At 29.1% G+C, this 13990-nt stretch overlaps 2 protein-coding genes across 2 annotated transcripts; both read left to right on the top strand.

The window, feature by feature from the left end:
* The first annotated feature begins 6176 nt into the window (after nucleotides 1-6176).
* Nucleotides 6177-6988, top strand: LOC114377960 (probable histone H2A.3). Its single transcript, XM_028336444.1, has 2 exons — nucleotides 6177-6439; nucleotides 6625-6988. The coding sequence occupies exons 1-2, from the start codon at nucleotides 6251-6253 to the stop codon at nucleotides 6853-6855; spliced, it is 420 nt and encodes a 139-aa protein (XP_028192245.1). The 5' UTR covers nucleotides 6177-6250; the 3' UTR covers nucleotides 6856-6988.
* A 2356-nt stretch (nucleotides 6989-9344) lies between these two features.
* Nucleotides 9345-10206, top strand: LOC114378016 (probable histone H2A.3). Its single transcript, XM_028336521.1, has 2 exons — nucleotides 9345-9649; nucleotides 9780-10206. Exons 1-2 carry the CDS (start codon nucleotides 9461-9463, stop codon nucleotides 9996-9998), a joined length of 408 nt encoding a protein of 135 aa, XP_028192322.1. The 5' UTR covers nucleotides 9345-9460; the 3' UTR covers nucleotides 9999-10206.
* Nucleotides 10207-13990: the final 3784 nt, after the last annotated feature.

Raw genomic sequence — 13990 nt, 5'->3', positions numbered from 1 at the left:
ATTCAATGTATTAAAATACTTCATCCCTTCCAAGTTATATAACATTTGAGAGAAGAAAAAATTTTGTTTCAACATGTCATTTTACAAAAGTAATTATGCATTAAATATTAGTCAGAATATTGTATATTGTATAAAAAGAATAAATAAGTCATTAATTAAAAAGATAAATGATATATTAAAAATTTATCTAATATTTTATGTAAAATTCAATAAATTAATTATATTCATTAATATTTGTACAAAAACCTTAAACATTATAAAATTTGAAATGAAAGAAATGTATATTACATTTATTATTAAAATTTAGGTATTACTAATCAATACTCTTTGACTAATGGTTAAGAAACTAAAAATATAAAGTATTTATTATATAAATCATAAAATAACATAAAAAAGATTGTAATTTTTCACCTTCCAATAAAGTTATTTTCACTCTAAGTTCCTTAACCCGTATAACAGTCGTTATCAGGCTAAAATTGATTCTTCAATAACATTAAATGCAACACTTTTTATTTCAAAAACATTAAATACATTATAAAAATAAATATTATTGAAATCATAAATATTTTGTTTAATGTTATTCAATGTATTTATATTTTTCTATTTTAAAATTAGTCAACTAATGTTGTTAAACAATAAAATAATAAGAAAAAAATTCAATATATTAAAATATATATTACATTTATTATTTATTATTAAAATTTATTCTTCAATAACATTAAATGCTACATTTATTATTTCAATAACATTCAATACAATACAATTTTTATTATATTAATAAATGTTGCATTTATTATAACAATCAATATTATAATTAATGTTATTGAAGACTAATCTTTAGGCTTAAATGTAATTTGATTCCATGTTTTACTCAATGTACATTGTATCTTTATTTTAAAATAGAGATATTTAATCTTTTTATTTCAAAATTTACGTAATTTTGATCCTTCTATTTCAATATAAAGACATTTAGTCTCCTTATTTTAAAAAATATTTTATTTTACCTATATTTTATTTCCTTTATTTTAGTCCAATTAATATATTCATTTAAAGTACTATAATAAAATTTAATTAAATAAAACATAGACAAAATATTAGATAGGAGCAAAATTACATATTTTTAAAAATAAAAAGATCAAATGTCTCTATTTTGACATAGAAAGATCAAAACTATAGAATTTCTTAAATAAAAGGGCTAAAATCTCTATTTTAAAATAGAGGAACCAAAGTTACAAATTGAGTAAAATAGAAAGATCAAAATTGCATTTAAGTCTAATTTTTAATGATTAATGTAATATATGCTGTAATACATTAACTTTTTTGTTTTAATATATATTTATATATATAGGCATTAAACTTTAGGTTTAAAACTAACTTTGGTCTCATATTTTTTTAAAATTATGATTTTGGTCAAATCTTTAATTTGTCCATGTTTATTTCTTTTATTTTTTCCATTTTAATTTATGAAATATTTATTAATGGTAACTTAAATGAATGTGTTAGGGCTTAATAAGACCAAAATAAAATAAAAATATAGGTAAAATTAAGAATAGGGGATAAAATTATGAATTATCTAAATTATAATAATCAAATATCTTTATTTTAAAATAAAATAACTACCATTATGAATTGAGCACAAAAGAAGGACCAATTATATTTAAACTTATATAATAATTATTTTAATATGTTCAAATTCATCCATCACAGTTAATGAATATTAAATTGAAAAAATTATGTTCAATAGCATTAAATATAGTATTTATGAAAACGGAGCTTGTAGATTGAAATGACCATAAAATAGGCAAAACTTATACTTTTATCAAGTATTTTATTTTTAAGACTCATTTTGGTCTTTTAATTTTAAAATTAAATTATTTTTGTCTTTTATCTTTAAAATTTGGATTAAATTGATCCTTCTAAAACAATTATTGTACTCAAATTTAGAATACAATTTTTAACTCCTTTTTTTTATTGATACAAGACGTAAAACTTGGCCTATATTGAATTCACATACGTAAAATTTATAAAACTCAACTAATGTTTGAACCAAAAAAAGTCATAAACATTGAGAAAATTTATGAAAAGTGAATCTAATGAGCAATTAAAAGATTGAAAATCTAATATAATCTTTTTTTGAATACTCACAAAACTGAATTTTCATCATGTCTATAACCATTTTTGGTTTGAACATTAGTTGGGTTTCAAAGTTTGTAGGAAGTTAAATCTAATGGGACAAGGTTCATATTTTGAATCAATAAATAACAAGTTCAAAATCATTCCCAAAATAAATAAATAAAAAATTATTATTTTGAAAAGATCAATTCAACTCAAATGTAAAAGATAAAGAACTAAAATTAATTTTTCGAAAGATGAAAGACCAAAAGAACTATTAAAAACAAAATAAAAAAAGTGTAATTTAGTCAAATATATAATTCAAATTTTTTTGTCTAAATAAAAATATAATCTGTCGACACAAAAAAGTTTTAACACCTCTCAATTTCGAGAATTAAATTCACTATTCACTCGATTTAAAGATCAACATCAACATTCAGTGGTAAAAGGTATGACTTTTGTATTATTAGCACAACGTTTTAACCAAATGGTCTAATAGACTAATTATGTTAAAAAATAATTAACGTCAATATATATTACTAAAATTTCTAATGTATACTTAATACACATATAAGTTTACATAATAAATTTTGTAACAATTTTTTTTATCTAATAATATTTTTATATATATATATAAATTTTAAATATAAGTTTACACAAGTTCGAGACCTTTATAAGTCATTAATTTTAAATCGAAATTCACATTTACTACAAATATTATAATAATATAGTAAAAAAAGGATAATGACTCATAAACTTGACCTTCTCTTTTCGTTTTTCTTTTTTTTTTTTCTTTATACATTGTGGCTCTAAAGTTTTGTCCTCATACATTGTAATTGTCAATATGACATAAATAAGTTACATAATTCGTAAATTATTTTGTCGGCAAATTATTAGTAAATTATTCAAACTTATTTATTTGACCAAAATATTTTACTTTATTTTTAAAAAAATAAGGTGAAGTTCAGGTTTAATTATATAAATAAAATGAATTAAGTTAAACTTTTATAAAGTTGACATTAAATATTTGTAAATAATTTATGTTTTTGTGCACCAGTGAAGAATGATAAAATATTGTTAATGTTATCTAAAAAAATAGATACCAATAAATTTTAATTTATTTTTTAAAGTTATCATTATATAACTTTTAATGTTGAAATATTTTTGTTTTTACTTTTATTTCAACTTTTAGTGTGAAAAAATTATATTAAATTATGACTTAGTAAAAATTAAAAATATTTCAAAATTAAATTGAATAGATAAATAAAACAATAAAGTTATAAAGAATTTTTTAAAATTCTAAATTTATAAAGAACTTAAACAAATCAAACTCAAAATTTATATTTTTGAGCATGTTTAATTTGATATGTTTAAATAATAAATCAAGTTTAGGCACTAATTTGTTAGGGCAAAAGATGTTTAACAATCCCTAAGTGTTTTATAAAAGTATTTTAAGATGATTAATGTTTTCATAATATAATTAAACAAATTAGTCTTACAAACTTAAAAGACAATACACAACTTTCATAAGATGGATGAATGTAATCATCCTCTTAAGACAATTAGTTAAACATAATAGTTTTCTTGCATTCATAATAGATCAAATTGTTCATCCATAAGTAAAGTCTTCAAGTCTTTTGGAGCACAAAGAATTGTAACTTGTGGTCTCCACTGTCTAGGCAAACTTCAAAGAATTATTGTAATATGATCACAATTCATAAGTTTCACCAAGAGATCTTAGATTATCGGTGATAGCTAGTTTAGAATCATACAAACATTTGATCAATAGTCTCAAGTTCTTCCATTTTAAATAATTCATATTGGTGAATAAGCATACTTATTTTAGAGTCAAAATGCAACTTGGTCTATATTTTTCATGCCCATGTGGAACCAAGCTAAACCCTTGAAAGTAGTATAGGAAGGCATGCACGACCATAAGAAGTGTCATTAATATACTAATGCCTTCAATTTTCACACTTTTACTAGAATGATATTTTCAAGTGATTAATCATGATTAGTCAAGTATGTCAATACACTTCTATTCCATAGGATCAACATGGATTATTAGAGTTTCCATAATAGGTATCATCACATTGTAAGTCAAGGTAAGTAATTGGCAAGTGTACCAATTTTTTACAAGTAGTAAAGTACTTGGAAGTTCCAGTCTTGAATTCACAGAGACTTTGGTTGTACGTAGATTGATGCAAATTCAATTTAAAAGCAAGAGATCGGAAAATAATAGATAGGAGATAAGATAAAAATTTAGAAAAAAATAAATATTTAAAGATAAAAATAGAAGAAAGAAAAGTTAAAATATTTAAATTAAAAGATGATAAAGATAAAAGAAGATAGAAGATAAAGAAAGATAAGATAAGAAAAATAAAAGATAAGATGAATAAAAGATAAAATGAAGATAGAGGAAGATAAATTCTCAAGATGTGATAATGTTGGGACCTAGCCTACCTTATTTGCCTAGGATGTATTATTTTAGATTTTTCTCTATCAATTTGGTGAATTTTTCCTACCCATATCTACTAATATGTTAAACCTGGATCCCTCACGATGAATAGCCTAATTTATGTATTCTATCTCCGAAATCCCTTTGCAAAGATAGAATCATAGACAACATTAAGTGTAAAGATGTATGCAAAGGCACAACAAAGTCACTCCATCCCTAGAAATGCAATGTTGAGATACTCTTTTCCAGTTCTGTTAAGGATTATCGTCTCCTGAGCAACTAACCCCTAAAACTAATGCATGTAAGACCTTTCTTGTACTTCTATTAAGGATTACCATTTCCCGAGCGTCTAACCCCTAAAGATGATGCAATAATGAATGATACATGAAATTAAAATAAGAAAGGATAATAGGAAAGAAAACAGCTGATTACATTGATAAATATGAAACATTACAATACATTTGTTGGCTTTTTAGGCCTCTCAAGTCTTAACTAAGTGAGTTAGCCTCTTATTGTCATGATAGACTTTTACACTTAAGAGGTTGATGTAGATGGAAGAAGGTGATAGATGACTAATATTAAGAAAAGAGGAATGACTAAGGAAATATGGTTTCCCTTAAGGGATAGACCCAGTGCGTGGGTTGTGAGATTCCGTCCCTTTCCTCCATGGCTTGACTTTCTTTTTATAGCTGCTGCAATGAACTTGGGTTTGATACAAAAAATCTTCCTTATTTATATTTTTGATATTTTCTAGATCGTTTTTTTATCTTAATCCTTCCTTTTCATATTTGTAAGCCATAAATAAAAAAATATCAATTTATATTATTTAAGTAAAAAATAATTGCTAAATAAATAATAGGTTATTGAGTAATTCATGTAACACATCTATCATATCTTTTCATTAACTTAAATCATATTGTATTTTCATTAATGTACCTTTTTCATGCATTTTCCTAAATTTCTTTATTTGTTTTATCATCTTGTTCCTTGGATTGATTAAATGTATTTATTCAACATAAAAAGTATCATAGTTTGTTTGCTATATTAAGTTACCCAATAGCTCCTTGGATTTTGAAAACATTTACAAGACTTACAAATTTATAAATGAGAAGCATTTTTCCAAGACTACATCAAATTTAAATCTCATTGTCATCATTGATAATAGAATTTAGAGTTTCATTAGATTGGTGGATTTTCTTTTTTGAAAAAAATGTGACATATTCTTAATAAAAACTACATATTTAAGGTTAAATAATTATCACTCATGACCATTTAATTTTAAAAAAATAAGTAACAAAGATGTGAAGCTCTTCATATTTATTTGAATCTTAGCAATAAAATTCTCAAATTACTTAAATTAATTTCTCAATTACGCTAGAGGAAAAATATTCACATACATTATCAAGGTGACATGCTCTAGCATCGTAATTAAATTTGTGGTACTAATACCTCTGTTACTTATGTCAACCAGTTCACTCAAAAACTCATCTCAATCGTTCATTACAATCTAATCCAACAGCACACATTGTCGATCCATGTCATTCAATTTCATTGGCCAAGTTCCAACACAATTTACTATATAAATCGAGCAATTGCTTGAACATGCTTCATATCACCCTTTTTGTTTCTCTCTTTGTCATTGAAACCTTTTCACCCCCTTCATATATCCTTAATTCAGCAATGGCGAGCCACGACAAAGCCCAAGAATCTAGCACAACCAAAAAGGGCATCTCGCGAAGCAACAAAGCTGGTCTCCAATTCCCTGTTGGTCGTGTTGCTCGATACCTTAAGACTGGCAAGTATGCTGAGCGTATCAGTTCTGCTGCTCCCGTGTATCTCGCCTCTGTTCTTGAATATCTTGCTGCTGAGGTAATTTTCCTTAACTGCCTTCGATTTATTTTTTGTTTTTGACATTGGATTTAGAGTTTGTAAATTAAGGCTTATTTCCCCTAATTTTACTGAATGATTTTGTTTCAATGATAAACTTTGAATAATTGAAATGATGAATTTACTTTAATCAATATTAAGTTTTATTTTGCACTTGGTGAGTTCAGGTTTTAGAGTTGGCCGGAAATGCTGTAATGGACAACAAGAAGACTCGAATTATGCCTCGCCATATCCAATTGGCAGTTAGGAATGATGAAGAGTTAAACAAGCTTCTCGGAGATGTGACCATCGCTAATGGTGGTGTGATGCCTAACATTCACAGCATGTTGCTTCCTAAGAAGGTTGGGACCTCGACCTCAACCTTTATGGGTGCTAGTGTCAATGACAATGATGCTTAAATGTTTTTTTTTTTTTTGCCTAAGTTTGACCCATGTTCCCCTTTTGTAATATGGGTTCTTTATGATTGAATAATTCATAATGTCAAGATTGGCATAATATGATAACAAATTGGGTTTATGTCAATCTTTTCTCATATATTATTGTATCTTTAATTGAGTTTAGTTTAGATTCATATAATAATTCTATCAAAATTTCAAGTCAAATAAAAATAACAATAAACTCATTCTAATTTATCCTATGGACACTCGTAATTTCATGGATACAAAATCCAATTTAAATTAAAAACAAGATTTATATATAGTTTCTAGATACATTTGATATTGTTCTCCAATTATAATTAAAGTTTCATTTGAGTCATCCACCTGTGAAAGGTTTCAAGTATAGTTCAACATAGATTATTAAGACAAAACACAAATTTTTAATTTTGACCTTAAATTAGTTTGATGTTCAATTTCATTCAATTTTGATTAGTTAGGAAAAAATCTAGCTAGATCCAAAGTCCAACTTAATCCATTGGCCTACAATGATCCACAACTCTTCTCAGAGTCTTTAATCAAATAAACACACAAGATCTAAATCGTCCATAGGCAACGCAATCCAATGACAACCAACATCGATTTGAGTTGTTCACTCTCTCATTGGCTCAATTTCCACACATCACACCATATAAACCTCTCATATCTAAATACAATCTCTTCTCATATTTTCTCAGTCACTAGGTCGATGGTTATTATGCATTCATTTGTGGTTATTGTGCATTTATTATTTGTTATTCTTCTCCCATTAATTAAAACGAAGAAAAATGAAATATTTTATAAGATGTGTATTAAAAAAGGTTAAATTGATTTGTAGATTTTCATACTTTTACTACATTTTAAATTAGTTCTTGAACTTTTTTCTTTTAATTGAACCCTTGAATTTTTATATTTTTTTTAAATTAAGTCCACTTGTCTAATTGTTCTTATGAAAAATTAACCGCAAACACTTAATTAGAGGTGTAGAAAGTGGACTATGCTTTTGGAGTGTGTTATAAACACAACCAAATCAATTATGCGAGTTTTTTTTTTTGTAGAATTTCAATTCCCAAAGGAAAATAATTATGAGAATCTTTTAAAAGAATAGTTGGATTGAATTGGCTTATAAAAATTGCGAGAGACTCTATAAAAATCTCTCACACTTGACTCAATTGTACTAATAACATACTCCATAAGCACGAGTCCATTGTCTTCGCCTTTAATTATGTTTATGTGTTTAATTTTTTCATAATGACAATTAAACTGGAGGACCCAATTAAAAAAAAATAAAATTTCAAGATTTAATTAAAAGAAAAGAATTTCATGGACCCAATTAAAAACTTGATAAAAAGTATGAGGACTTGCAGAATAATTATACTAGTTAAAAATTCATTATCTATTAAATGCCTTAGTGTGATATTTAGGATCTGAGTGGCCCTTGAAAATCTCCTCAAGGAATCAACCGTTTACAATTGCTTGTTGCTTGAGTAAAGTAAGTTTGTCGAGAAAAGTCTTAGTTCTCAAGCTTGTAGCACTTTTGTGGGCCCTAAGGCAACTAAACTTGTTTAATGTTACTATGAGTAATCAGGATCATTAGTTCATCTGGGATATTCATGCCAAACTTGAAAGTTTCTTTCAATAATAAGAACCAAGCCAAAAGGGTTATGGGTCCTTCTATTTATCATTGCCATTAGTTTCCCCTAAAAGCATGTGACCTTGATGTTGTTCATGCTTGCCTCCACTTTCGCTATCCCATATATTCAGTATTGTCTCGCACAATTTTGGGGTTTGAAGCAAAAATTAAAAAAAATCCATAAATAATAGAAATATATTTTATAAATAATTCATTAATAAAAAAATTTCATAATTTTATAAATTCAATCATAAAAAAATAATACATTTTGTATTCCTTATACCCTTACACCTTACACCAGTGTGCTGTGGTGGTGGAGGTTGGGGTTTTAGGAAGTGGAAGGGAATTTTATATTTTTTTTATATTTAAATATATAGTAAATCATATTATTTATTTAACGTTTAAAAAATAAATATAAAAAACTAAAATTATGCTGGTCAACATTATCTAATTAATAGTCAACTTTTAAAATCTGCAGAGGATTCATATTATTTATTTTGAAAATTTGTAAACCTAAATATCTCTATTTTAAATTAAATGATAAATAAAGGAAAAAAAATTATATTTTAGCATAAAAAATTGTTTAAAAACTAAAAAAAAAATTAAGAATAAAATTAGTTCACGTAACTAGCATTGTAACAAACAAACAAAAAAAGAGAGGAGAAATTATAAGATTACTTCACGTCACGTAATTAATATCTCCTTTTAATCCAATCGTATACATGATCTGAGCCGTCCATAGTAAACCCAATCCAACGGCAAGTACTATCGATCCGCGTCATTCACTTTCATTGGCCGAATTTCCACGCACCCCACTATATAAAAGTCGCAACCGCTAAAAGCCTTCAGATATACATTCTCTTGTCACAGTTTTCTGTGTCACCGGAACTCGTTTCTTTCAAAACACTTCAAACATCTCGAACGCTCTCTTTCCGGCAACTAGGTTAAAGTTCATCAATGGCAGGTCGCGGCAAAACCCTAGGATCTAGCGCCGCCAAGAAGGCTACCTCAAGGAGCAGCAAAGCCGGCCTCCAATTCCCCGTCGGCCGTATCGCCCGTTTCCTCAAGGCCGGAAAATACGCTGAGCGTGTCGGCGCCGGCGCCCCTGTCTACCTCGCCGCCGTACTCGAATATCTCGCGGCTGAGGTAATTGCCGCAATTAGTCGTTCATTTCGAATTCGATTTTGAAATTATCTCCCTCTGTGATTAGATCTAGGGTTTCGTAATTTCGATTAGATTCATTTGCCCTAATTGAATGGTTTGAACATTGTTTTAGGTTTTGGAATTGGCTGGAAACGCTGCGAGAGACAACAAGAAGACTCGAATTGTGCCGCGCCACATTCAATTGGCGGTGAGGAACGACGAGGAGTTGAGCAAGCTACTCGGTGACGTCACCATCGCTAACGGTGGCGTCATGCCTAACATTCACAATCTTCTCCTTCCCAAGAAGGCTGGTGGATCATCCAAGGCTGCTGCTGCAGACGATGACTCTTAAATAGGGGTTTTTTTTCCGTGAAAAGTTATCGAATTTATTCTCTTTGGATTCTCTCTGTTTTTGTAGTTTTTCAGTTTTTGATAATTGTGTTCTGTAGATGTAGTTAGGTTTTCAGTCACTGATGTGAATAGAGAACGCTCTTGTTCTTCAAGAAAGATTGTTGGAAATTTAAATCATTTTAATTCGTAACCTTTCAGTCTTGATCTAACATTTGAATCCTAATTGCAATCTATAACGCTCGATTGCAACAAATTCGAGAAAGTTAAACTTTTGTTTCCTATTGCTAATTTGGCTTTGAACAATTTTGTGGTTTACTTTTTGTTTTGCATGCGCATTGATTGTGGATTGCGCTTTAGTGGTGGCTTGGAATGGAAGATATTTGAAATGTTTGATTGGTAATGTGAGATCATTCAGTTGGTTTTGTTTTTGAAATGTTACATAATATGAGTAATTGATTTTTGAAATGTTAATTAGTTCCAGTTTTGACTGGTTTTGGAGTGTTACATAACGAAATATGGTAATTTTTCAAAACCGAACTCATTAAGCGGGGTGTAGTTTTGGGATATGGTTATTTGGTATTTTAAATGTTCGATTGGTGATGTAGGAACAAGTTTGCTTTGGTTTCCTGAAATGTTACGCAAGTCCAGTTTTTAAAACAGAACATTTGGTTTTGGAGACGATACATACTCAATGTTGTGTTTCGAAAACCAAATCATAACGAGAGTATGAAGTAGATATATGTTTTGGTTTTAAGTGTTTAACTGGTGACTCGAATGTGGCTATAAGAAGGGAATAGAATCTTTAGTGCGGGATTCCTTAGGAAAAGGATTGTCTAACCTTGTGGTGGCAAAGGAAAGGGATTCCCTCTTCTGGGAAAATGATTTTGTAACCTTGTGGCGGCAAAGGAAAGGTTTTGTAACGATGTGGCGAAAAACTATATCCTTTTGTATATGGGAGTAACGAGAATGGAAAACGTATATGTTGTCTCTGATATGGGCCATAATACGATTTTAGCTTGTTTATGGAAGGGCACTGGAAAACATATATGTGCCCTCTGTCTGATGCTACTAGCTCTTTGTTCTTTCCATTTGTTCTCAATTGTCAAATCTGTCACAAAAGACACTAGAATTCTCTACCATCAGATATATGCGTATCTAAGAAATTTATTTTGGAAATGTCACTGAATTGCAAATGAGAAAGGGAGTAAGCAATTCACTTGTTCTCAATCCTGTCATGGCTGGTATGAGTAAAAATTAGACGATGGTGATTTAAGCATAAAAGGGCAAATGATGTATGGCAAGAATGAGGGAAACTATGATAGTGATTGTTTAAAGCTACTATCAAATCCTATTCAATCAAACAAAAGTAGTGTCAGCTATTCAATGGTGCAAAAGGTTATGAGCAATTGCATCCTTTGCCCTTCTGAAGCTGTCAGATCTCAAGGCAACCTTTGGCACCAACATGACGTTGTCGATCATTGCTCATGACCAAAATTGTATTCATCGACCACTGAACAGCCAAAATATTATTGATAAAAAAGAATGCAATTAAAGCACAAGTTATAAGAAAATAACAAAAACCCGAACCCATGAACAATAAACCTGACATAACGCATCACCCTCCCATTACATATATGATAGAAGGCCATCAGAACACAGTTTGTATTCCCTATAGCCTGACACCTTACACCAGTTTGCAGCGGTTATCCAACCTATCAGCAGTCTACCTTAGCCACTCGAGCCCCATATTTACTACCCAATGCTCAACTGAGTTGCCTTCGTTCATTATTGATCAATTCAGCAACAAATACACTGTTTGTTGCTTGAGCAAAGTAAGCTTCTGAAGGAAAAACTTGAGTTCTTGAGCCTGTATCTTCCTCCACCTATCATTCCAATCCTTCTCTATTGTGGGTCTCAGGGCAGCTAAACCCTGTTTAATGTCATCGTTCAGATGTAATCGGGATATTGATGCCAAACTTGAAAGTCTCTTTCAACAATGGAACCGAGCCAAAGGGTCATCCTCCTCATTTGGATCGTGAGGAGGATCCTCTTGATCCTCTTTAGGATCTTTTTCGGGATCCTCTTCTTCTTCCTTCTCTTTCTCCCGTATATCATTGTCACGAGTTTCTCCTAAAAGCCTGTGATGTTGATGTTGATGTTGTTCACGCTTGCCTCCACTTCGGCTACCCCATATCTTGTTGCCCGCATCAAATGCCTCTCGCTCACGTGGCTCCAAGAGTTGACCCTTCTTGCACATCTTCCTCACCCTCTTCCTGTACCTATTCCTCAGTCTCTTATTTTCTTCAATTTAATCATCCAATCTCATGTTGATCCAATTATGGTTGAAATCTTTGACGGATCTTGAAGTGCCAAATGGGTAAATCTCCTTTGAGTAGTAGTAGTCGAGAGAACAATTCAAGAACCATATTTCACGTTCCACGTCGTCTATGTAGTCATTTTCCTCCACAGACTCGTTGGTGAAGAAACCTAACTCTTTGTTCACCATTTCAGCGGCTTGTGCCAGCATGTCATAATGAGAATGACCATGAGAACTCATGCTAGTAGATAAACTGAATGAAGGGGAACGAAAGAAAGAATGCAAAAGAAGAAGAAACAAAACAAGTTCTTGAAATGCAAACTCCAATGCCTTTTTCTAAGAGTGCATGAGATTGTGAATGCTGCTTGGGTGGAATTGAATTTATATACACAAAACACTAGCGGAAGAGCCAAGAGTCTAAGTTAATGATGCTTTAAAATTTAATTTTTTTTGTTATTAAACATCATTTCCCCAGATTTACTAATTTGCTACTGTCCACTATTGTTTTGATATCAAGTTATCATTATTTTCGTATCTCTAATCCTTATTTTTCTTTCAAAAAGGACGATAAATATATTTTTTTAAAGGAGATTAATTTGATAAAATAATTAGAAATTTGAGTAACTTGATTTTTTGTATTAAGAACTACTCAACTCATTTGTCTGTTGAAATTTAATTCTTTACATAAAAAAGGATTGTGATTCATCGACAAATTTATTTATACAAATGAGGCAATACTAGTGAATCAGTTTAGTTTTCTATGGACAGAACTTCAAATTGATTTACAATTATCAACGTTCAATTGCTTCCCATATAGTGTAAAGGAGTTGAATCAAATCAAATTTTTTATAGGTTGACCTAGCTATAAAAAAGAAGTTTGATTAATTAATTTATTTAAATGAGTTAAATTTAAAGATTGTGTCCTACTTAATTAAAAATATGAAGTCTGACTTGATTCGGCTGGTTCGTTATGCTTGATTATTTTTATTAATCTGAATTTTTATTATTAGTATTAAAATATGGTTTAAATATATTTTTAGTCTCTTAAATTTATAAAATATTTTTTTAATCATTCCTAAAATAAAAAATCGTTACGAATTACACATTCAATCTGTCAAAAATTATTCAAGAGGGACTACAAAAAGTATTTCACAACTTTGAGAAGTAAAAATGTAAATTTTAATTTGAGGGACTAAGAAAGTTAAACCCCAAATTTGATGGGGATAAAAAACAACAAATGATAGCATCTTATACCTATTTATTTTTCTTAATTTACTTGTCTAATTTATTTAGTTATCTTTTTTAAAACTTTATTTGATATCTAATTATTTTTTTTAATTTTATGTTCATAATTTTGTATTTTTTTATTATTTGGTTACTAAGGTCCTAAACAACAAAAAAGTAATTGAGCACCTTTTGTTTTTCAAATAACTAAATTCTTAGTCTAAACTTAATATGTGAATATTAAGAAAAAATGAAGGCTCAAATCAAAGTAAGCCTAAGGAACACTATAATCTGTGTATTGTGTATTTATGATGATAATATGAATTGCTTTGGTAAATGTTAGCTCCAACCAAGTTTGTACTATGGCATTTTTAATTAGTTTGACAAACATCATATATGTTCTAACTTCAATGCGATAGATGTACAAATAAGAGAAAAAACACCATGTCCAT

This window comes from Glycine soja, chromosome 12 (assembly GCF_004193775.1).
Source record: "Glycine soja cultivar W05 chromosome 12, ASM419377v2, whole genome shotgun sequence".
Lineage (NCBI taxonomy): Eukaryota > Viridiplantae > Streptophyta > Magnoliopsida > Fabales > Fabaceae > Glycine > Glycine soja.
Note: the sequence above shows the minus strand (reverse complement) of the source record. Positions and strands in the feature narration are given on the sequence as shown.

What these genes read in the sequence shown, in the direction of transcription:
- LOC114377960 (XM_028336444.1), top strand. Translation starts at nt 6,251, where the DNA reads ATGGCGAGCCACGACAAAGCCCAAGAATCTAGCACAACCAAAAAGGGC. An exon ending in TTGAATATCTTGCTGCTGAG is followed by an intron (nt 6,440 to 6,624) that starts GTAATTTTCCTT and finishes TGGTGAGTTCAG; the next exon opens with GTTTTAGAGTTGGCCGGAAA.
- LOC114378016 (XM_028336521.1), top strand. Translation starts at nt 9,461, where the DNA reads ATGGCAGGTCGCGGCAAAACCCTAGGATCTAGCGCCGCCAAGAAGGCT. An exon ending in TCGAATATCTCGCGGCTGAG is followed by an intron (nt 9,650 to 9,779) that starts GTAATTGCCGCA and finishes ACATTGTTTTAG; the next exon opens with GTTTTGGAATTGGCTGGAAA.